The sequence below is a fragment of the Nerophis ophidion genome, unplaced genomic scaffold (genome assembly GCF_033978795.1).
Source record: "Nerophis ophidion isolate RoL-2023_Sa unplaced genomic scaffold, RoL_Noph_v1.0 HiC_scaffold_32, whole genome shotgun sequence".
In the NCBI taxonomy this organism is placed as follows: Eukaryota; Metazoa; Chordata; class Actinopteri; order Syngnathiformes; family Syngnathidae; genus Nerophis; species Nerophis ophidion.
In genome coordinates this window covers 17,501-41,899 of record NW_026906954.1, presented here as the reverse complement: position 1 = coordinate 41,899, position 24,399 = coordinate 17,501, and the positions used below count along the sequence as shown (strand labels likewise).

Here is a 24,399-nt window from a genome sequence, read left to right as displayed (position 1 = left end):
ATAGGGGTGATGTGCTGACGTCTGCGGGTCTGTGTTAGCAGACCAGCAGCAGAGTTCTGCACCAGCTGCAGGCCTGGCTAATGCCGACATACAGGCCATTGTAGTAGTCTAAACCATTCCAGATAAAGGCGGGAATTCATTTCTCGAGATCATGTCCTGACAGAAGCGGTTTCACTTTGGCCACTTGGCATAATTGATAAAAGGTTTTTTGAACGACGCTGCTGATTTGTTTTTCAAATTTAAAATCTGAATGGAACTTTACCCCCAGGTTTGTGACACAGTCGCTGAGATACGGGGTCAGAGTGCCGAGGTCAACGTTGGGGGAGGGAGATCGACTTGGACCGAACAACATAACTTCTCTTTTGTCTTCATTTAGACTCAGGAAGTTAGCTGAAAGCCAGGCGTTGATGTTGTGGAGGCAGTCAATGAGACCTTGAACTGTGTTGTTTTGTGCCATGGGAAAATAGATCTGGCAATCATCGGCATAAAAATGAAATGCAATACCGTACTTCTTAAAAATAGAACCAAGGGGGAGAAGGTAAAGCGCAAATAAGATTGGGGCAAGGATTGAGCCCTGGGGGACCCTGTGTGAGTACAAATACATTACTACTACAAGTACTTTAACTGCAAGAAATTACAAATACACTACCACAATTTCTACAGACACAAGGAACTACAAATACACTACTACCAATTGTACATTCATTTAGAAAAAAAGCGACAAATACACTATTACTACTAATGCCAGTACTACCACTACATGAAACTCTGTACACTACTACAAGTAAAGGGGGCTACAAGTACACTATAACTAGTACAAATAACTACAAGTACATTACTACTAGTACTACAACTGCAAGTACACTATTACAAGTGCAAGGAAAATCGAGTACACTACTAGCACTATAATGTCACGAAACCGCAATTTCACTACTAGGAGTGCTACAAGTACTGCAACTACAGGATGTATAAGTACATGGAACAACACTTAATCTGGTAGTACTACTAAACTTAGTTCACTACTATTACTAAGTGAATAAAGTAAAGTCTATTACATTTATATAGCGCTTTTCTCTAGTGACTCAAAGCGTTTTACAAAGTGAAACCCATTATCGAAGTGACATTTCAACTAGTGTGGGAGCAGGGGGTGAAGTGTCTTGCCCAAGGACACAACGGCAGTGACTAGCATGGCGGAAGCGGGGATCGAACTACAGGAAACTATTAGAATTACAACTACAGGTACACAAGTACACTATAATTACAAAAAACTACAAGTACTACAACTACAAGAAAATACAAATACACTGCGACAAGTCTAGAACCACATAGAACTACAAGTACACTAATTCAACTAAAAGAAACTACAAATACACTACTACTCCTACAAGGACTAAAACTACAAAAAACTATAAGTCCACTACAATTAGTATAGGTAATTAAAGGTACACTAATACTAGTACTACAATAAACTCAAGTACACTACTACAACTAATGCTGCAACAAGTGCTAAAAGTACAGTACTATAACTACAAGAAAGTACGAGTACACAAGTACAACAACAACTACAAGTATAAGAAAGTACAAGTACTAAAATGACAATAAAATACACTACAAGTTCCACAACCAAAAGGAAATAAAAGTACACTACATCTAGTATAAGTAATTAAATTTACTGTAATACTAGTACTACAATAACTACAATAAACAAGTACACTACTACAACTAATGCTATTAGTACTAAAAGTACAGTACTATAACTATAAGTACAAGAAATTACGAGTACACTAGTACAACTACTACAAGTACAAAAGTACTACAACTACAATAACATACACTACTTCAAGTTCTACAACCACAAGGAAATAAAAGTACACTACATCTAGTACAAGTAACTACATTTACATTACTACTTGTACTACAACTACAAGAACATCCAAAGACACTACGAAAAGGTCTATAAGGAACTACAAGTACACTACTTCAACTACATGAAACTACAAATACAATAATACAAAAAGTACTACAACTAGAATAAGTAACTACATGTACACTAATACTAGTACAAGTACGACAATAACTACAATAAAGTCAAGTACACTACTACAAGCAATGCTACTAGTACTACAAATACAAAGCACTACAAGAAAGTACACAAGTACTACTACAAGAAAATACAAGTACAGTACTACAAGCTCTACAACCACAAGGAAATAAAAGTGCACTACAACATGTACAAGAAACTGCAAGTACACTACAACTAGTACAAATAACTACATGTACATAACTACTAGTACTACAAATAACAACCTACAGGTACACCACTACAAGTTCTACAACTACAACAAATGACAAGTGCTGTACACTACTACAAGTACAACAACTCAAACTCCAAGAAACTACAAGTCCAAAAAAATTATACATTCATTACCACAAGTTTTACGAGTAGTAAAACTACTAGAAATTACAAGTACACTACTAGTACTACAACTACAAGTACTATAGTGCAGTACTTCAACTACCCGAAACATCAGACCTCTGCGTTCGCCAACAACACTTTTTAGTACCTAATCACCTTTTCAAATACTTATTTACTCATTGTAATACTAATGAATGACTTTATTTCATGGTACCTACCTATGATAAAATATTGTTTGCAATATGTTTATACCTTTTTGTGGGGGGAATTGAAAAAAAATTCCGCAGAATGTCAAATAGTTATTTTCATTGAAAAGCAGAAAGCTAATTACTTTTGCTGAATGTGTATTTTGATAAAATATTAATAGTTGGAGTCAATGTGCATGTTAAATTTTTCTAAATTTAAAATGTAAAGTTGCGGTGTTTTCGCTTACAGGTGAAGCATCTTGATGGAGCAGCTCCATTTCCCGACTGCGGTGATAAAGATACTTTATATGTCAAATTGTCCTGGGACAGCAAGAGGTTCTCAACGGTAGACCCCTCCCTCATGTCACCGTCCCGCCCAGCCGCCCGTTGGACACGCCACCTGGGCCAATCACCCGCCGGCACCCCCGCGTCCCGAAAGGCCTCCCGGCGCACTTTGCCTACTCCCGATTTGGCGGTCATGCGGCGTGCGGACTCCGCGGAGCAAAGGGCGAAGAGAGCGTGCATGAGCGCGGGCAAGCTGGCCAGCATGGAGGCGGAGTCCTTGCACTCGGCCAGCAAATCGTCCGCTTCAAAATGTCTGAGCGAGAAGAGAAGGAGCGCCTACGACCGGACACCGGGAGTACGCAAGCGTCTGGAGCTCAGCAGTGAGTATTTTAATGTACCGGATTTATATAGCGCCCTTTTTTAGAGACCCAAAGCGTTTCATTGTTCTCACTGTCTCTTCAGGTCCAGAGAAGACGTCGGCGATTAATGACGAGGTCTTGAATCAGATACTGGACCGAGCGCTGGAGTCGGAGTCGGACTTGGCTCAGAGTCTGTCGTCGTCCCCTCCATTGATGGCGCGTCCTTCCCACCGTTTGACGCCACTCGCCATCTCCTTAAAGCCCACAGTGGTCATGGCGAGCAAGGTCTCCAGTCTTCTGTCTCATAGCAGAGATCCGACCCGGTGAGTCACACCGTTTGTGTTGGTACCGTCCTTCTTTCTGGACCGTTTTGAGGAAAAAAAACAATTACCATTTTTGTATTTTACACATAAAAATGGTTAAATCTGCGAAAATAACGAGTAAAGGAAGACATGTTACTTTTATATAAGGGTGGGCGTGGCTAAGGTGGTGTGGTATTACCGATATAGGTGGGGACAAAGTGCCAGGATGTTACAGCTGTGCTCTAAAGGGTGGGCGTGGCTAAGGTGGTGTGGTATTACAGATATTGGTGGGGACAAAGTGCCAGGATGTTACAGCTGTGCTCTAAAGGGTGGGCGTGGCTAAGGTGGTGTGGTATTACAGATATTGGTGGGGACAAAGTGCCAGGATGTTACAGCTGTGCTCTAAAGGGTGGGCGTGGCTAAGGTGGTGTGGTATTACCGATATAGGGGGGGACAAAGTGCCAGGATGTTACAGCTGTGCTCTAAAGGGTGGGCGTGGCTAAGGTGGTGTGGTATTACAGATATTGGTGGGGACAAAGTGCCAGGATGTTACAGCTGTGCTCTAAAGGGTGGGCGTGGCTAAGATGGTGTGGTATTACCGATATAGGTGGGGACAAAGTGCCAGGATGTTACAGCTGTGCTCTAAAGGGTGGGCGTGGCTAAGGTGGTGTGGTATTACAGATATTGGTGGGGACAAAGTGCCAGGATGTTACAGCTGTGCTCTAAAGGGTGGGCGTGGCTAAGGTGGTGTGGTATTACCGATATAGGTGGGGACAAAGTGCCAGGATGTTACAGCTGTGCTCTAAAGGGTGGGCGTGGCTAAGGTGGTGTGGTATTACCGATATAGGTGGGGACAAAGTGCCAGGATGTTACAGCTGTGCTCTAAAGGGTGGACGTGGCTAAGGTGGTGTGGTATTACAGATATTGGTGGGGACAAAGTGCCAGGATGTTACAGCTGTGCTCTAAAGGGTGGGCGTGGCTAAGATGGTGTGGTATTACCGATATAGGTGGGGACAAAGTGCCAGGCTGTTACAGCTGTGCTCTAAAGGGTGGGCGTGGCTAAGGTGGTGTGGTATTACAGATATTGGTGGGGACAAAGTGCCAGGATGTTACAGCTGTGCTCTAAAGGGTGGGCGTGGCTAAGGTGGTGTGGTATTACCGATATAGGTGGGGACAAAGTGCCAGGATGTTACAGCTGTGCTCTAAAGGGTGGGCGTGGCTAAGGTGGTGTGGTATTACAGATATTGGTGGGGACAAAGTGCCAGGATGTTACAGCTGTGCTCTAAAGAGTGGGCGTGGCTAAGGTGGTGTGGTATTACCGATATAGGTGGGGACAAAGTGCCAGGATGTTACAGCTGTGCTCTAAAGGGTGGGCGTGGCTAAGGTGGTGTGGTATTACCGATATAGGTGGGGACAAAGTGCCAGGATGTTACAGCTGTGCTCTAAAGGGTGGGCGGGGCTAAGGTGGTGTGGTATTACCGATATAGGTGGGGACAAAGTGCCAGGATGTTACAGCTGTGCTCTAAAGGGTGGGCGTGGCTAAGGTGGTGTGGTATTACCGATATAGGTGGGGACAAAGTGCCAGGATGTTACAGCTGTGCTCTAAAGGGTGGACGTGGCTAAGGTGGTGTGGTATTACAGATATTGGTGGGGACAAAGTGCCAGGATGTTACAGCTGTGCTCTAAAGGGTGGGCGTGGCTAAGATGGTGTGGTATTACCGATATAGGTGGGGACAAAGTGCCAGGATGTTACAGCTGTGCTCTAAAGGGTGGGCGTGGCTAAGGTGGTGTGGTATTACCGATATAGGGGGGGACAAAGTGCCAGGATGTTACAGCTGTGCTCTAAAGGGTGGGCGTGGCTAAGGTGGTGTGGTATTACAGATATTGGTGGGGACAAAGTGCCAGGATATTACAGCTGTGCTCTAAAGGGTGGGCGTGGCTAAGGTGGTGTGGTATTACCGATATAGGTGGGGACAAAGTGCCAGGATGTTACAGCTGTGCTCTAAAGGGTGGGCGTGGCTAAGGTGGTGTGGTATTACCGATATAGGTGGGGACAAAGTGCCAGGATGTTACAGCTGTGCTCTAAAGGGTGGGCGTGGCTAAGGTGGTGTGGTATTACCGATATAGGTGGGGACAAAGTGCCAGGATGTTACAGCTGTGCTCTAAAGGGTGGGCGGGGCTAAGGTGGTGTGGTATTACCGATATAGGTGGGGACAAAGTGCCAGGATGTTACAGCTGTGCTCTAAAGGGTGGGCGTGGCTAAGGTGGTGTGGTATTACCGATATAGGTGGGGACAAAGTGCCAGGATGTTACAGCTGTGCTCTAAAGGGTGGGCGGGGCTAAGGTGGTGTGGTATTACCGATATAGGTGGGGACAAAGTGCCAGGATGTTACAGCTGTGCTCTAAAGGGTGGGCGTGGCTAAGGTGGTGTGGTATTACCGATATAGGTGGGGACAAAGTGCCAGGATGTTACAGCTGTGCTCTAAAGGGTGGACGTGGCTAAGGTGGTGTGGTATTACAGATATTGGTGGGGACAAAGTGCCAGGATGTTACAGCTGTGCTCTAAAGGGTGGGCGTGGCTAAGATGGTGTGGTATTACCGATATAGGTGGGGACAAAGTGCCAGGATGTTACAGCTGTGCTCTAAAGGGTGGGCGTGGCTAAGGTGGTGTGGTATTACCGATATAGGGGGGGACAAAGTGCCAGGATGTTACAGCTGTGCTCTAAAGGGTGGGCGTGGCTAAGGTGGTGTGGTATTACAGATATTGGTGGGGACAAAGTGCCAGGATATTACAGCTGTGCTCTAAAGGGTGGGCGTGGCTAAGGTGGTGTGGTATTACCGATATAGGTGGGGACAAAGTGCCAGGATGTTACAGCTGTGCTCTAAAGGGTGGGCGTGGCTAAGGTGGTGTGGTATTACCGATATAGGTGGGGACAAAGTGCCAGGATGTTACAGCTGTGCTCTAAAGGGTGGGCGTGGCTAAGGTGGTGTGGTATTACCGATATAGGTGGGGACAAAGTGCCAGGATGTTACAGCTGTGCTCTAAAGGGTGGGCGGGGCTAAGGTGGTGTGGTATTACCGATATAGGTGGGGACAAAGTGCCAGGATGTTACAGCTGTGCTCTAAAGGGTGGGCGTGGCTAAGGTGGTGTGGTATTACCGATATAGGTGGGGACAAAGTGCCAGGATGTTACAGCTGTGCTCTAAAGGGTGGGCGTGGCTAAGGTGGTGTGGTATTACCGATATAGGTGGGGACAAAGTGCCAGGATGTTACAGCTGTGCTCTAAAGGGTGGGCGTGGCTAAGGTGGTGTGGTATTACCGATATAGGTGGGGACAAAGTGCCAGGATGTTACAGCTGTGCTCTAAAGGGTGGGCTTGGCTAAGGTGGTGTGGTATTACCGATATAGGTGGGGACAAAGTGCCAGGATGTTACAGCTGTGCTCTAAAGGGTGGACGTGGCTAAGGTGGTGTGGTATTACCGATATAGGTGGGGACAAAGTGCCAGGATGTTACAGCTGTGCTCTAAAGGGTGGGCGTGGCTAAGGTGGTGTGGTATTACCGATATAGGTGGGGACAAAGTGCCAGGATGTTACAGCTGTGCTCTAAAGGGTGGGCGTGGCTAAGATGGTGTGGTATTACCGATATAGGTAGGGACAAAGTGCCAGGATGTTACAGCTGTGCTCTAAAGGGTGGGCGTGGCTAAGGTGGTGTGGTATTACAGATATTGGTGGGGACAAAGTGCCAGGATGTTACAGCTGTGCTCTAAAGGGTGGGTGTGGCTAAGGTGGTGTGGTATTACCGATATAGGTGGGGACAAAGTGCCAGGATGTTACAGCTGTGCTCTAAAGGGTGGGCGTGGCTAAGGTGGTGTGGTATTACAGATATTGGTGGGGACAAAGTGCCAGGATGTTACAGCTGTGCTCTAAAGGGTGGGCGTGGCTAAGGTGGTGTGGTATTACCGATATAGGTGGGGACAAAGTGCCAGGATGTTACAGCTGTGCTCTAAAGGGTGGGCGTGGCTAAGGTGGTGTGGTATTACCGATATAGGTGGGGACAAAGTGCCAGGATGTTACAGCTGTGCTCTAAAGGGTGGGCGTGGCTAAGGTGGTGTGGTATTACAGATATTGGTGGGGACAAAGTGCCAGGATGTTACAGCTGTGCTCTAAAGGGTGGGCGTGGCTAAGGTGGTGTGGTATTACAGATATTGGTGGGGACAAAGTGCCAGGATGTTACAGCTGTGCTCTAAAGGGTGGGCGTGGCTAAGGTGGTGTGGTATTACCGATATAGGTGGGGACAAAGTGCCAGGATGTTACAGCTGTGCTCTAAAGGGTGGGCGTGGCTAAGGTGGTGTGGTATTACAGATATTGGTGGGGACAAAGGGCCAGGATGTTACAGCTGTGCTCTAAAGGGTGGGCGTGGCTAAGGTGGTGTGGTATTACCGATATAGGTGGGGACAAAGTGCCAGGATGTTACAGCTGTGCTCTAAAGGGTGGGCGTGGCTAAGGTGGTGTGGTATTACAGATATAGGGGGGGACAAAGTGCCAGGATGTTACAGCTGTGCTCTAAAGGGTGGGCGTGGCTAAGGTGGTGTGGTATTACAGATATTGGTGGGGACAAAGTGCCAGGATATTACAGCTGTGCTCTAAAGGGTGGGCGTGGCTAAGGTGGTGTGGTATTACCGATATAGGTGGGGACAAAGTGCCAGGATGTTACAGCTGTGCTCTAAAGGGTGGGCGTGGGTAAGGTGGTGTGGTATTACCGATATAGGTGGGGACAAAGTGCCAGGATGTTACAGCTGTGCTCTAAAGGGTGGGCGTGGCTAAGGTGGTGTGGTATTACCGATATAGGTGGGGACAAAGGGCCAGGATGTTACAGCTGTGCTCTAAAGGGTGGGCGTGGCTAAGGTGGTGTGGTATTACAGATATTGGTGGGGACAAAGTGCCAGGATGTTACAGCTGTGCTCTAAAGGGTGGGCGTGGCTAAGGTGGTGTGGTATTACCGATATAGGGGGGGACAAAGTGCCAGGATGTTACAGCTGTGCTCTAAAGGGTGGGCGTGGCTAAGGTGGTGTGGTATTACAGATATTGGTGGGGACAAAGTGCCAGGATATTACAGCTGTGCTCTAAAGGGTGGGCGTGGCTAAGGTGGTGTGGTATTACCGATATAGGTGGGGACAAAGTGCCAGGATGTTACAGCTGTGCTCTAAAGGGTGGGCGTGGGTAAGGTGGTGTGGTATTACCGATATAGGTGGGGACAAAGTGCCAGGATGTTACAGCTGTGCTCTAAAGGGTGGGCGTGGCTAAGGTGGTGTGGTATTACCGATATAGGTGGGGACAAAGTGCCAGGATGTTACAGCTGTGCTCTAAAGGGTGGGCGTGGCTAAGGTGGTGTGGTATTACAGATATTGGTGGGGACAAAGTGCCAGGATGTTACAGCTGTGCTCTAAAGGGTGGGCGTGGCTAAGATGGTGTGGTATTACAGATATAGGTGGGGACAAAGTGCCAGGATGTTACAGCTGTGCTCTAAAGGGTGGGCGTGGCTAAGATGGTGTGGTATTACCGATATAGGTGGGGACAAAGTGCCAGGATGTTACAGCTGTGCTCTAAAGGGTGGGCGTGGCTAAGGTGGTGTGGTATTACAGATATTGGTGGGGACAAAGTGCCAGGATGTTACAGCTGTGCTCTAAAGGGTGGGCGTGGCTAAGGTGGTGTGGTATTACCGATATAGGTGGGGACAAAGTGCCAGGATGTTACAGCTGTGCTCTAAAGGGTGGGCGTGGCTAAGGTGGTGTGGTATTACAGATATTGGTGGGGACAAAGTGCCTGGATGTTACAGCTGTGCTCTAAAGGGTGGGCGTGGCTAAGGTGGTGTGGTATTACCGATATAGGTGGGGACAAAGTGCCAGGATGTTACAGCTGTGCTCTAAAGGGTGGGCGTGGCTAAGGTGGTGTGGTATTACAGATATTGGTGGGGACAAAGTGCCAGGATGTTACAGCTGTGCTCTAAAGGGTGGGCGTGGCTAAGGTGGTGTGGTATTACCGATATAGGTGGGGACAAAGTGCCAGGATGTTACAGCTGTGCTCTAAAGGGTGGGCGTGGCTAAGGTGGTGTGGTATTACCGATATAGGTGGGGACAAAGTGCCAGGATGTTACAGCTGTGCTCTAAAGGGTGGGCATGGCTAAGGTGGTGTGGTATTACCGATATAGGTGGGGACAAAGTGCCAGGATGTTACAGCTGTGCTCTAAAGGGTGGATGTGGCTAAGGTGGTGTGGTATTACCGATATAGGTGGGGACAAAGTGCCAGGATGTTACAGCTGTGCTCTAAAGGGTGGGCGTGGCTAAGGTGGTGTGGTATTACAGATATTGGTGGGGACAAAGTGCCAGGATGTTACAGCTGTGCTCTAAAGGGTGGGCGTGGCTAAGATGGTGTGGTATTACCGATATAGGTGGGGACAAAGTGCCAGGATGTTACAGCTGTGCTCTAAAGGGTGGGCGTGGCTAAGGTGGTGTGGTATTACCGATATAGGTGGGGACAAAGTGCCAGGATGTTACAGCTGTGCTCTAAAGGGTGGGCGTGGCTAAGGTGGTGTGGTATTACCGATATAGGTGGGGACAAAGTGCCAGGATGTTACAGCTGTGCTCTAAAGGGTGGGCGTGGCTAAGGTGGTGTGGTATTACAGATATTGGTGGGGACAAAGTGCCAGGATGTTACAGCTGTGCTCTAAAGGGTGGGCGTGGCTAAGGTGGTGTGGTATTACCGATATAGGTGGGGACAAAGTGCCAGGATGTTACAGCTGTGCTCTAAAGGGTGGGCGTGGCTAAGGTGGTGTGGTATTACAGATATTGGTGGGGACAAAGGGCCAGGATGTTACAGCTGTGCTCTAAAGGGTGGGCGTGGCTAAGGTGGTGTGGTATTACCGATATAGGTGGGGACAAAGTGCCAGGATGTTACAGCTGTGCTCTAAAGGGTGGGCGTGGCTAAGGTGGTGTGGTATTACAGATATAGGGGGGGACAAAGTGCCAGGATGTTACAGCTGTGCTCTAAAGGGTGGGCGTGGCTAAGGTGGTGTGGTATTACAGATATTGGTGGGGACAAAGTGCCAGGATATTACAGCTGTGCTCTAAAGGGTGGGCGTGGCTAAGGTGGTGTGGTATTACCGATATAGGTGGGGACAAAGTGCCAGGATGTTACAGCTGTGCTCTAAAGGGTGGGCGTGGGTAAGGTGGTGTGGTATTACCGATATAGGTGGGGACAAAGTGCCAGGATGTTACAGCTGTGCTCTAAAGGGTGGGCGTGGCTAAGGTGGTGTGGTATTACCGATATAGGTGGGGACAAAGGGCCAGGATGTTACAGCTGTGCTCTAAAGGGTGGCCGTGGCTAAGGTGGTGTGGTATTACAGATATTGGTGGGGACAAAGTGCCAGGATGTTACAGCTGTGCTCTAAAGGGTGGGCGTGGCTAAGGTGGTGTGGTATTACCGATATAGGGGGGGACAAAGTGCCAGGATGTTACAGCTGTGCTCTAAAGGGTGGGCGTGGCTAAGGTGGTGTGGTATTACAGATATTGGTGGGGACAAAGTGCCAGGATATTACAGCTGTGCTCTAAAGGGTGGGCGTGGCTAAGGTGGTGTGGTATTACCGATATAGGTGGGGACAAAGTGCCAGGATGTTACAGCTGTGCTCTAAAGGGTGGGCGTGGGTAAGGTGGTGTGGTATTACCGATATAGGTGGGGACAAAGTGCCAGGATGTTACAGCTGTGCTCTAAAGGGTGGGCGTGGCTAAGGTGGTGTGGTATTACCGATATAGGTGGGGACAAAGTGCCAGGATGTTACAGCTGTGCTCTAAAGGGTGGGCGTGGCTAAGGTGGTGTGGTATTACAGATATTGGTGGGGACAAAGTGCCAGGATGTTACAGCTGTGCTCTAAAGGGTGGGCGTGGCTAAGATGGTGTGGTATTACAGATATAGGTGGGGACAAAGTGCCAGGATGTTACAGCTGTGCTCTAAAGGGTGGGCGTGGCTAAGATGGTGTGGTATTACCGATATAGGTGGGGACAAAGTGCCAGGATGTTACAGCTGTGCTCTAAAGGGTGGGCGTGGCTAAGGTGGTGTGGTATTACAGATATTGGTGGGGACAAAGTGCCAGGATGTTACAGCTGTGCTCTAAAGGGTGGGCGTGGCTAAGGTGGTGTGGTATTACCGATATAGGTGGGGACAAAGTGCCAGGATGTTACAGCTGTGCTCTAAAGGGTGGGCGTGGCTAAGGTGGTGTGGTATTACCGATATTGGTGGGGACAAAGTGCCTGGATGTTACAGCTGTGCTCTAAAGGGTGGGCGTGGCTAAGGTGGTGTGGTATTACCGATATAGGTGGGGACAAAGTGCCAGGATGTTACAGCTGTGCTCTAAAGGGTGGGCGTGGCTAAGGTGGTGTGGTATTACAGATATTGGTGGGGACAAAGTGCCAGGATGTTACAGCTGTGCTCTAAAGGGTGGGCGTGGCTAAGGTGGTGTGGTATTACCGATATAGGTGGGGACAAAGTGCCAGGATGTTACAGCTGTGCTCTAAAGGGTGGGCGTGGCTAAGGTGGTGTGGTATTACCGATATAGGTGGGGACAAAGTGCCAGGATGTTACAGCTGTGCTCTAAAGGGTGGGCATGGCTAAGGTGGTGTGGTATTACCGATATAGGTGGGGACAAAGTGCCAGGATGTTACAGCTGTGCTCTAAAGGGTGGATGTGGCTAAGGTGGTGTGGTATTACCGATATAGGTGGGGACAAAGTGCCAGGATGTTACAGCTGTGCTCTAAAGGGTGGGCGTGGCTAAGGTGGTGTGGTATTACAGATATTGGTGGGGACAAAGTGCCAGGATGTTACAGCTGTGCTCTAAAGGGTGGGCGTGGCTAAGATGGTGTGGTATTACCGATATAGGTGAGGACAAAGTGCCAGGATGTTACAGCTGTGCTCTAAAGGGTGGGCGTGGCTAAGGTGGTGTGGTATTACCGATATAGGTGGGGACAAAGTGCCAGGATGTTACAGCTGTGCTCTAAAGGGTGGGCGTGGCTAAGGTGGTGTGGTATTACCGATATAGGTGGGGACAAAGTGCCAGGATGTTACAGCTGTGCTCTAAAGGGTGGGCGTGGCTAAGGTGGTGTGGTATTACAGATATAGGTGGGGACAAAGTGCCAGGATGTTACAGCTGTGCTCTAAAGGGTGGACGTGGCTAAGGTGGTGTGGTATTACAGATATTGGTGGGGACAAAGTGCCAGGATGTTACAGCCGTGCTCTAAAGGGTGGGCGTGGCTAAGATGGTGTGGTATTACAGATATAGGTGGGGACAAAGTGCCAGGATGTTACAGCTGTGCTCTAAAGGGTGGACGTGGCTAAGGTGGTGTGGTATTACAGATATTGGTGGGGACAAAGTGCCAGGATGTTACAGCCGTGCTCTAAAGGGTGGGCGTGGCTAAGGTGGTGTGGTATTACCGATATAGGTGGGGACAAAGTGCCAGGATGTTACAGCTGTGCTCTAAAGGGTGGGCGTGGCTAAGGTGGTGTGGTATTACAGATATAGGTGGGGACAAAGTGCCAGGATGTTACAGCCGTGCTCTAAAGGGTGGGCGTGGCTAAGGTGGTGTGGTATTACAGATATAGGTGGGGACAAAGTGCCAGGATGTTACAGCTGTGCTCTAAAGGGTGGGCGTGGCTAAGGTGGTGTGGTATTACCGATATAGGTGGGGACAAAGTGCCAGGATGTTACAGCTGTGCTCTAAAGGGTGGGCGTGGCTAAGGTGGTGTGGTATTACAGATATAGGTGGGGACAAAGTGCCAGGATGTTACAGCTGTGCTCTAAAGGGTGGGCGTGGCTAAGGTGGTGTGGTATTACCGATATAGGTGGGGACAAAGTGCCAGGATGTTACAGCTGTGCTCTAAAGGGTGGGCGTGGCTAAGGTGGTGTGGTATTACAGATATAGGTGGGGACAAAGTGCCAGGATGTTACAGCTGTGCTCTAAAGGGTGGACGTGGCTAAGGTGGTGTGGTATTACAGATATTGGTGGGGACAAAGTGCCAGGATGTTACAGCCGTGCTCTAAAGGGTGGGCGTGGCTAAGATGGTTTGGTATTACAGATATAGGTGGGGACAAAGTGCCAGGATGTTACAGCTGTGCTCTAAAGGGTGGGCGTGGCTAAGGTGGTGTGGTATTACAGATATTGGTGGGGACAAAGTGCCAGGATGTTACAGCCGTGCTCTAAAGGGTGGGCGTGGCTAAGGTGGTGTGGTATTACCGATATAGGTGGGGACAAAGTGCCAGGATGTTACAGCTGTGCTCTAAAGGGTGGGCGTGGCTAAGGTGGTGTGGTATTACAGATATAGGTGGGGACAAAGTGCCAGGATGTTACAGCTGTGCTCTAAAGGGTGGACGTGGCTAAGGTGGTGTGGTATTACAGATATAGTTGGGGACAAAGTGCCAGGATGTTACAGCTGTGCTCTAAAGGGTGGGCGTGGGTAAGGTGGTGTGGTATTACCGATATAGGTGGGGACAAAGTGCCAGGATGTTACAGCTGTGCTCTAAAGGGTGGACGTGGCTAAGGTGGTGTGGTATTACAGATATTGGTGGGGACAAAGTGCCAGGATGTTACAGCTGTGCTCTAAAGGGTGGGCGTGGCTAAGATGGTGTGGTATTACCGATATAGGTGGGGACAAAGTGCCAGGATGTTACAGCTGTGCTCTAAAGGGTGGGCGTGGCTAAGGTAGTGTGGTATTACAGATATTGGTGGGGACAAAGTGCCAGGATGTTACAGCTGTGCTCTAAAGGGTGGGCGTGGCTAAGGTGGTGTGGTATTACCGATATAGGTGGGGACAAAGTGCCAGGATGTTACAGCTGTGCTCTAAAGGGTGGGCGTGGCTAAGGTGGTGTGGTATTACCGATATAGGTGGGGACAAAGTGCCAGGATGTTACAGCTGTGCTCTAAAGGGTGGGCGTGGCTAAGGTGGTGTGGTATTACCGATATAGGTGGGGACAAAGTGCCAGGATGTTACAGCTGTGCTCTAAAGGGTGGGCGTGGCTAAGGTGGTGTGGTATTACAGATATTGGTGGGGACAAAGTGCCAGGATGTTACAGCTGTGCTCTAAAGGGTGGGCGTGGCTAAGATGGTGTGGTATTACAGATATAGGTGGGGACAAAGTGCCAGGATGTTACAGCTGTGCTCTAAAGGGTGGGCGTGGCTAAGATGGTGTGGTATTACCGATATAGGTGGGGACAAAGTGCCAGGATGTTACAGCTGTGCTCTAAAGGGTGGGCGTGGCTAAGGTGGTGTGGTATTACAGATATTGGTGGGGACAAAGTGCCAGGATGTTACAGCTGTGCTCTAAAGGGTGGGCGTGGCTAAGGTGGTGTGGTATTACCGATATAGGTGGGGACAAAGTGCCAGGATGTTACAGCTGTGCTCTAAAGGGTGGGCGTGGCTAAGGTGGTGTGGTATTACCGATATTGGTGGGGACAAAGTGCCTGGATGTTACAGCTGTGCTCTAAAGGGTGGGCGTGGCTAAGGTGGTGTGGTATTACCGATATAGGTGGGGACAAAGTGCCAGGATGTTACAGCTGTGCTCTAAAGGGTGGGCGTGGCTAAGGTGGTGTGGTATTACAGATATTGGTGGGGACAAAGTGCCAGGATGTTACAGCTGTGCTCTAAAGGGTGGGCGTGGCTAAGGTGGTGTGGTATTACCGATATAGGTGGGGACAAAGTGCCAGGATGTTACAGCTGTGCTCTAAAGGGTGGGCGTGGCTAAGGTGGTGTGGTATTACCGATATAGGTGGGGACAAAGTGCCAGGATGTTACAGCTGTGCTCTAAAGGGTGGGCATGGCTAAGGTGGTGTGGTATTACCGATATAGGTGGGGACAAAGTGCCAGGATGTTACAGCTGTGCTCTAAAGGGTGGATGTGGCTAAGGTGGTGTGGTATTACCGATATAGGTGGGGACAAAGTGCCAGGATGTTACAGCTGTGCTCTAAAGGGTGGGCGTGGCTAAGGTGGTGTGGTATTACAGATATTGGTGGGGACAAAGTGCCAGGATGTTACAGCTGTGCTCTAAAGGGTGGGCGTGGCTAAGATGGTGTGGTATTACCGATATAGGTGAGGACAAAGTGCCAGGATGTTACAGCTGTGCTCTAAAGGGTGGGCGTGGCTAAGGTGGTGTGGTATTACCGATATAGGTGGGGACAAAGTGCCAGGATGTTACAGCTGTGCTCTAAAGGGTGGGCGTGGCTAAGGTGGTGTGGTATTACCGATATAGGTGGGGACAAAGTGCCAGGATGTTACAGCTGTGCTCTAAAGGGTGGGCGTGGCTAAGGTGGTGTGGTATTACAGATATAGGTGGGGACAAAGTGCCAGGATGTTACAGCTGTGCTCTAAAGGGTGGACGTGGCTAAGGTGGTGTGGTATTACAGATATTGGTGGGGACAAAGTGCCAGGATGTTACAGCCGTGCTCTAAAGGGTGGGCGTGGCTAAGATGGTGTGGTATTACAGATATAGGTGGGGACAAAGTGCCAGGATGTTACAGCTGTGCTCTAAAGGGTGGACGTGGCTAAGGTGGTGTGGTATTACAGATATTGGTGGGGACAAAGTGCCAGGATGTTACAGCCGTGCTCTAAAGGGTGGGCGTGGCTAAGGTGGTGTGGTATTACCGATATAGGTGGGGACAAAGTGCCAGGATGTTACAGCTGTGCTCTAAAGGGTGGGCGTGGCTAAGGTGGTGTGGTATTACAGATATAGGTGGGGACAAAGTGCCAGGATGTTACAGCCGTGCTCTAAAGGGTGGGCGTGGCTAAGGTGGTGTGGTATTACAGATATAGGTGGGGACAAAGTGCCAGGATGTTACAGCTGTGCTCTAAAGGGTGGGCGTGGCTAAGGTGGTGTGGTATTACCGATATAGGTGGGGACAAAGTGCCAGGATGTTACAGCTGTGCTCTAAAGGGTGGGCGTGGCTAAGGTGGTGTGGTATTACAGATATAGGTGGGGACAAAGTGCCAGGATGTTACAGCTGTGCTCTAAAGGGTGGGCGTGGCTAAGGTGGTGTGGTATTACCGATATAGGTGGGGACAAAGTGCCAGGATGTTACAGCTGTGCTCTAAAGGGTGGGCGTGGCTAAGGTGGTGTGGTATTACAGATATAGGTGGGGACAAAGTGCCAGGATGTTACAGCTGTGCTCTAAAGGGTGGACGTGGCTAAGGTGGTGTGGTATTACAGATATTGGTGGGGACAAAGTGCCAGGATGTTACAGCCGTGCTCTAAAGGGTGGGCGTGGCTAAGATGGTTTGGTATTACAGATATAGGTGGGGACAAAGTGCCAGGATGTTACAGCTGTGCTCTAAAGGGTGGGCGTGGCTAAGGTGGTGTGGTATTACAGATATTGGTGGGGACAAAGTGCCAGGATGTTACAGCCGTGCTCTAAAGGGTGGGCGTGGCTAAGGTGGTGTGGTATTACCGATATAGGTGGGGACAAAGTGCCAGGATGTTACAGCTGTGCTCTAAAGGGTGGGCGTGGCTAAGGTGGTGTGGTATTACAGATATAGGTGGGGACAAAGTGCCAGGATGTTACAGCTGTGCTCTAAAGGGTGGACGTGGCTAAGGTGGTGTGGTATTACAGATATAGTTGGGGACAAAGTGCCAGGATGTTACAGCTGTGCTCTAAAGGGTGGGCGTGGGTAAGGTGGTGTGGTATTACCGATATAGGTGGGGACAAAGTGCCAGGATGTTACAGCTGTGCTCTAAAGGGTGGACGTGGCTAAGGTGGTGTGGTATTACAGATATTGGTGGGGACAAAGTGCCAGGATGTTACAGCTGTGCTCTAAAGGGTGGGCGTGGCTAAGATGGTGTGGTATTACCGATATAGGTGGGGACAAAGTGCCAGGATGTTACAGCTGTGCTCTAAAGGGTGGGCGTGGCTAAGGTAGTGTGGTATTACAGATATTGGTGGGGACAAAGTGCCAGGATGTTACAGCTGTGCTCTAAAGGGTGGGCGTGGCTAAGGTGGTGTGGTATTACCGATATAGGTGGGGACAAAGTGCCAGGATGTTACAGCTGTGCTCTAAAGGGTGGGCGTGGCTAAGGTGGTGTGGTATTACCGATATAGGTGGGGACAAAGTGCCAGGATGTTACAGCTGTGCTCTAAAGGGTGGGCGTGGCTAAGGTGGTGTGGTATTACCGATATAGGTGGGGACAAAGTGCCAGGATGTTACAGCTGTGCTCTAAAGGGTGGGCGTGGCTAAGGTGGTGTGGTATTACAGATATTGGTGGGGACAAAGTGCCAGGATGTTACAGCTGTGCTCTAAAGGGTGGGCGTGGCTAAGGTGGTGTGGTATTACAGGTCCTGGGTTTTGGGTCTTGCATCATTTACAAACCATTTTTGAAAAATCCCCCCAAATTGCCTGACTGTTGAGGACTTTCAACAATATCAAAAATGTCTTGGCTCTCTACAACACGTCATTTTTACTTTCTGTGCTCACTCCAAGTAAAGAATCAACCGTGGGACAACAAGATGGCGCATCCAGACTTGACGGTTGATACTGTCACCTGATTTGCTGTTAGCTTGTTGATCAGAGGTCACTTCCTGCGTTGCTCAGTTAGCAGAGAGCGAGTGCTTTTGTTCATGCAACCAACTTTGCTTCACAACTTCTGCTTTCTTCAGACGAAGAAATGAAAAAAAGTATTGAAAATATTATCTCACACATTTTTTTGATGCCGATTACATGGTGATATATATTGATATCGTTGATATCACCCAGCCCTACTTGGAAGTGAGAGGGAGACTGCTCACACCTCGTTTGCTCACACGTGTCAAGTATGAATTGTAACGCTGTTGAATATGTGAGTACTTTCAAGAATGTATTTGTATTTTCTCCAAATAGAGGTAGTACTCCCCGGAGTAAAGAGCAGAAAAGCTTGAAGGAACCAGCTCTTGGAGTGTTGTAAGTGCACATTGTCTCTGCTGTCAGCTGCTTTGTGTAATCCAGGGGTGTCCAAACCTTTTCCACTAAGTGCCACACACACGTGGGGATCATTTGGATGTTTTTCTGTTAAAAAAAAATAACTCACTATATCGATTTATTTATTTTTTAACCTTCGGGGCTCCTCTCAAGTTTGTTCCCAGGTACCCGGGAGGGTCTCAGTCATAAAAAAACAAACAAGTCCATCCATCCATCCATCCATTTTCTACTGCTTGTCCCTTTCGGGGTCGCGGGGAGTGCTGTAGCCTATCTAGCTGCTTTCGGGCGGAAGGCGGAGTACACCCTGGACAAGTCAGTACCTCATCGCAGTTTTAACACAGATAGACAGACAACATTCAGACACTAGGGCCAATTTAGTGTTACAAATCAAACTATCCCCAGTCTTAAATTATTATTTGTATTTTTTTATGCAATGCTTTGTATTTTTTTGTTGATCAACTTCAGGTCTATTTGTCAATATAAAGTTGTTGTTTTTTAGTTTTTCATGGCAAAAAGCACAAAATATGCACTATTTTCCTACAATAAAGTGGAATATTTGATGTGAAGTAATTGGAGCCTTAAATAGGTCAATAATTCAAAACATAATTTCAATTCATTATTATTTAAAAAAAAAAAACTCCCTCTAACATTCTTGGGGATCTAAAAAGGCCCCCACCCATAAGAGTTGAATATAAGTCAGACCTGGGTAATTATTTTGACTCGAGGGCCACATTTAGACAAAAAATTGTGTCTGACGGCCAGTATATCTATTTTTAGGAACACTTATACAAAACCTCACAATAATGTCTGATTGAATGCTAAAAACATTATGACAAACCGCTTTAAAAGACATAATGAAATGTTACTTTTTTCTTTAAAGGATAAAACACTGAATATTGACAACATACAATCGACACACCCCCTTTCCATCCACACATTTTACAATCAAGTGAAATGCAACAAACAGTGAAATATGAACTCCAAGGGTACAAAATAAAGCCACCTACAATCTGATCTAGCTGATACATCAATAAGCTCTAGAACTTTGTTGTGAAAATCTCCTTCCGCCTCTTTAAAAACGCTCCCCACCCACACTGCTTGGTGCCTCTTCTAAGCTGCTGTGACTTACATTATCTTGCCTACTAATGAGATGACCATAGTAACTAATGAGATGACCATAGTAACTAATGAGATGACCATAGTAACTAATTACATGACCATAGTAACTAATGAGATGACCATAGTAACTAATTAGATGACTATATTAACTAATTACATGACCATAGTAACTAATGAGATGACCATAGTAACTAATGAGATGACCATAGTAACTAATTACATGACCATAGTAACTAATGAGATGACCATAGTAACTAATTAGATGACTATATTAACTAATTACATGACCATAGTAACTAATGAGATGACCATAGTAACTAATTACATGACTATAGTAACTAATGAGATGACCATAGTAACTAATTATATGACCATATTAACTAATTAGATGACCATAGTAACTAATGAGATGACCATAGTAACTAATGAGATGACCATAGTAGCTAATTACATGACCATAGTAACTAATGAGATGACCATAGTAACTAATTACATGCCCATAGTAACTATTGAGATGACCATAGTAACTAATGAGATGACCATAGTAACTAATTAGATGACCATAGTAACTAATGAGATGACCATAGTAACTAATTAGATGACCATAGTAACTAATGAGATGACAATAGTAACTAATTAGATGACCATAGTAACTAATTATATGACCATAGTAACTAATTATATGACCATAGTAACCAATTATATGACCATAGTAACCTATGAGATGACCATAGTAACTAATTAGATGACCATAGTAACTAATTAGATGACCGTAGTAACTAATGAGATGACAATAGTAACTAATTAGATAAACATAATAACTAATGAGATGACCATAGTAACTAATGAGATAACCATAGTAACTAATGAGATGACCATAGTAACTAATTAGATGACCATAGTAACTAATTAGATGACCATAGTAACTAATTATATGACCATAGTAACCAATTATATGACCATAGTAACCTATGAGATGACCATAGTAACCAATGAGATGACCATAGTAACTAATTAGATGACCATAGTAACTAATTAGATGACCATAGTAACCAATGAGATGACCATTGTAACTAATTAGATGACCATAGTAACTAATGAGATGACCATAGTAACTAATTAGATGACCATAGTAACTAATGAGATGACCATAGTAACTAATTAGATGACCATAGTAACTAATTAGATGACCATAGTAACTAATGAGATGACCATAGTAACTAATGAGATGACCATAGTAACTAATTAGATGACCATAGTAACTAATTATATGACCATAGTAACCAATGAGATGACCATTGTAACTAATTAGATGACCATAGTAACTAATGAGATGACCATAGTAACTAATTAGATGACCATAGTAACTAATGAGATGACCATAGTAACTAATTAGATGACCATAGTAACTAATTAGATGACCATAGTAACTAATGAGATGACCATAGTAACTAATGAGATGACCATAGTAACTAATTAGATGACCATAGTAACTAATGAGATGACCATAGTAACTAATTAGATGACCATAGTAACTAATGAGATGACCATTGTAACTAATTAGATGACCATAGTAACTAATGAGATGACCATAGTAACTAATTAGATGACCATAGTAACTAATGAGATGACCATAGTAACTAATTAGATGACCATAGTAACTAATTAGATGACCATAGTAACTAATGAGATGACCATAGTAACTAATTAGATGACCATAGTAACTGGTATATAGTCCATTAGCGCAGATTCCAAGCATTGAAATAGTTAGTATAGTTGAAGATTAAGGGTCGTTAGAAAACATGACTGCAGATCATAATGGCAGCTACACTTTGCATCTTAGAGATCTAAAACAATGATTGGGGAATGTCTGGCGGGCCAAATTGAAAAGCTCAACGGGCCGCATGTGGCCCCCGGGACTTCATTTGCCCAGGTCTGATATGAGTCATACTTCTAGAAAAAAAACCAAAAACTTTCAACACTTAGGTCTCTAGATTAACATCAAATCTATTCATCGATTATAAGGTTTTATTATTTTCTTTTATGTTTTTTTACGTCTTTTTTTTATGCCCTGTTTATCAAAGAAAATCTGTTTTTTATATGGCAAACACAGAAAATAGGCAATATTCCATCCATCCATTTTCTAACGCTTGTCTCTTTTTTTCCCCCCCAAAATGTTTCAAATTGTATTTAAACATTGCTTTTGATTCATTATTATATTTTGAACAATGACCGCTTTAAAAAAAACAACGACAACTTTGTTTTATGAGAGTCCACATTTCACCTGTTTGCTCTTTTTCTCCACTTTTTAACCCCCCCTCCCCACTTTGGACACCCCTGACATAAGCAGTAATGTTCGAGATGTACTTGATGGCAGGCAAAACATCTTTCTCACTGTGCTTTATTTCCGTTGTCTTTAGACCGGAGGTGAACGATGAAAACTCTCCCAATCTCCCCCACGGCTCAGCACAAAGAAACTCGAAAAGAAAGTCTGCTCGACTCGTGGCGACTCGAATCAAAAAGCAATTGTGAGTGTAAAAATTAGCAGGTGACATATTACGTCTTAAAGTGCAGCTTTTTCATTGTGTAGGTAAGCATGAACACTGGTTGTCTAAGGCCTTTTTTTCTTAAGTAGGTCACACAGGTGTGCAGTTTATTAGGGATGTGAATCTTACAACAAGTCAGGATGAGATTCCATTGCTGGGTGGCCATTCTATTTGGAATCAAGTCTATATTAAAACCGATTTTTGTAACACATTATGTAGTATAAAAATGATAACACATCCTTTTTGAAACAAGTTAGTGGTTAGGTTACAAAACATCTACGTGCAAATAGTAGTGGCTTAAAAATGTCTTTTTAAAAATGTATTGGAAATGATAGATTCTCAAAAAAAATGAAGAAATACATCATTCTTACATAAAAATATCTATAAATAGATATTTAAAAAGGATCAATTGAATTTGTTTTAAAGTGATTCTTCCCAAAAAATCCATAAATAAATGTTTAAAAAAACAAAACAGTTTAATATTTTAAATAGATTTTTTTTGTATTAAAAAGGTTTTATATTTTTTTTCATGTTTAAAAAAAGATCAATTATTTGATTTGTTTTAAACTGATTCATATATATATATATATATATATATATATATATATGTATATATATATATATATATATGTATATATATATATATATATATATATATATATATATATATATATATATATATATATATATATACAATTAAAAAAACAAGAAAATTAATTTATTTGATACACAATTTAAAAGATGCGAGATTCGGATGCGAATACATTTTTGTTCATCATCACTAATTATTATGATGTCACTCGTCAACTGAAAAAAATGTATACATTAGTTGAAGACTCGTGTTTGGGATCAATTCTGCTGAAATATGTAAACAATTTTTTCATTTGAATCCAGTCGTTAAAAAAACATACAGTTAATACATATACTGTATAGAATTGTGTCCTGTCATTTATCTTTTATTTATCAATACAACCAATAATGTTCACATTTCACTCAGTTGTAAATAGTGATTAAAAGGCATGGGTACCTGGGAATCGATACCAGTACTCAACGGTACCAGTTTTTGGTACTTTTGTGTGTGGTTATAAGTATTAGTTGTTTTTATTGCAACATTTAAAAATGAGCTGATTATAATAATTGCTGACTAAATGCTATATATTTTTTATTCTCACATTTCCCAGTCTCAAGTACAGGTGCAAGTCCAAGATGTTAAATGGCCGTAGTGTATAGTTTATGGTGTGTTGGCTCGTCAGTTTAGTCTTTGCTGAATCTAGTCTTTTGTTGAGTCGTAAAAAGTGTTAATACTGTAAGTATCATTACACACCAGCTTTTTGATTCTACTGTGCATCTTAGTTGTAGTTTTCATTAACAAATTCGGAGGTGTTGAAAACGCCATGTAAAATCACTAATGCTAATTAGTAGCATGTCAATAGCAAAGCCAATGTGAATTAGCACCAAGCTGGCGCATATTTGGAAAAGTGCAGCCTTACTTAACCTACATTATTTCGGAGTCTGTTACTTTGCTGGCATTGAAGCTGCTGTTTTGAGGCATGTTAAAAAAAAATGTTTTTTTTGACTTCAATAATAAATATGGCAGTGCCATGTTGGCATTTTTTTCCATAACTTGAGTTGATTTATTTTGGAAAAACTTGTTGCATTGTCTAATGCATCCAGCGGGGCATCACAACAAAATGAGGCATAATAATGTGTTCATTCCACAACTGTATATATCCGTATCAGTTGATATCGGTAATTAAGAGTTGGACAATATCGGAATATTGGATATCGGCAAAAAAGCCATTATCGGACATCTCTAAGGAATATTCATGATTAATTTATTAAAAACAGATGAATTTGATTAGAAGGTATTTTTTGGGGGGGAGAATTACCTGCCATTAGTTTGCAGTATTTCATGCGTAGTGTTTGTCGTCCATTTGGTTGATGCACAAACTGTCACAGATCAATACTATTTAGAAAAGTGTGCTTTGTTTTTTGTTGGATCAGAAATCTTCTGGATGAGACACTGACGTCAGACGACACAGGAGACGAGGAAGAGTTTGTTCCATCTAAAAAAGCACAACAGAGTAGCAGCGAGGACGATGACCACGTTATTGACAGTGATGAAGAAACACTTGCCAAAAAAGGTAGATTTACGCCTCGTTCCAGGAAAAGTTCAGCCAGGACGCCGCAAAGAAAAGCCAATAGGA

The 24,399-nt window shown here is 45.1% G+C and overlaps 1 protein-coding gene across 1 annotated transcript in view; it reads left to right on the top strand.

Annotated features, from left to right (window-relative positions):
- orc1 (origin recognition complex, subunit 1) overlaps positions 1-24,399 on the top strand; it is a 55,883-nt gene that overhangs the window by 13,990 nt on the left and 17,494 nt on the right. The window contains exons 4-8 of the mRNA XM_061892333.1: positions 2,852-3,266; positions 3,349-3,568; positions 18,450-18,509; positions 22,067-22,174; positions 24,197-24,399. The exon at positions 24,197-24,399 is cut by the window's right edge and continues 106 nt beyond it. Of these exons, the coding sequence (XP_061748317.1) occupies positions 2,852-3,266; positions 3,349-3,568; positions 18,450-18,509; positions 22,067-22,174; positions 24,197-24,399 (1,006 nt within the window). The remainder of the gene's footprint in view (positions 1-2,851; positions 3,267-3,348; positions 3,569-18,449; positions 18,510-22,066; positions 22,175-24,196) is intronic.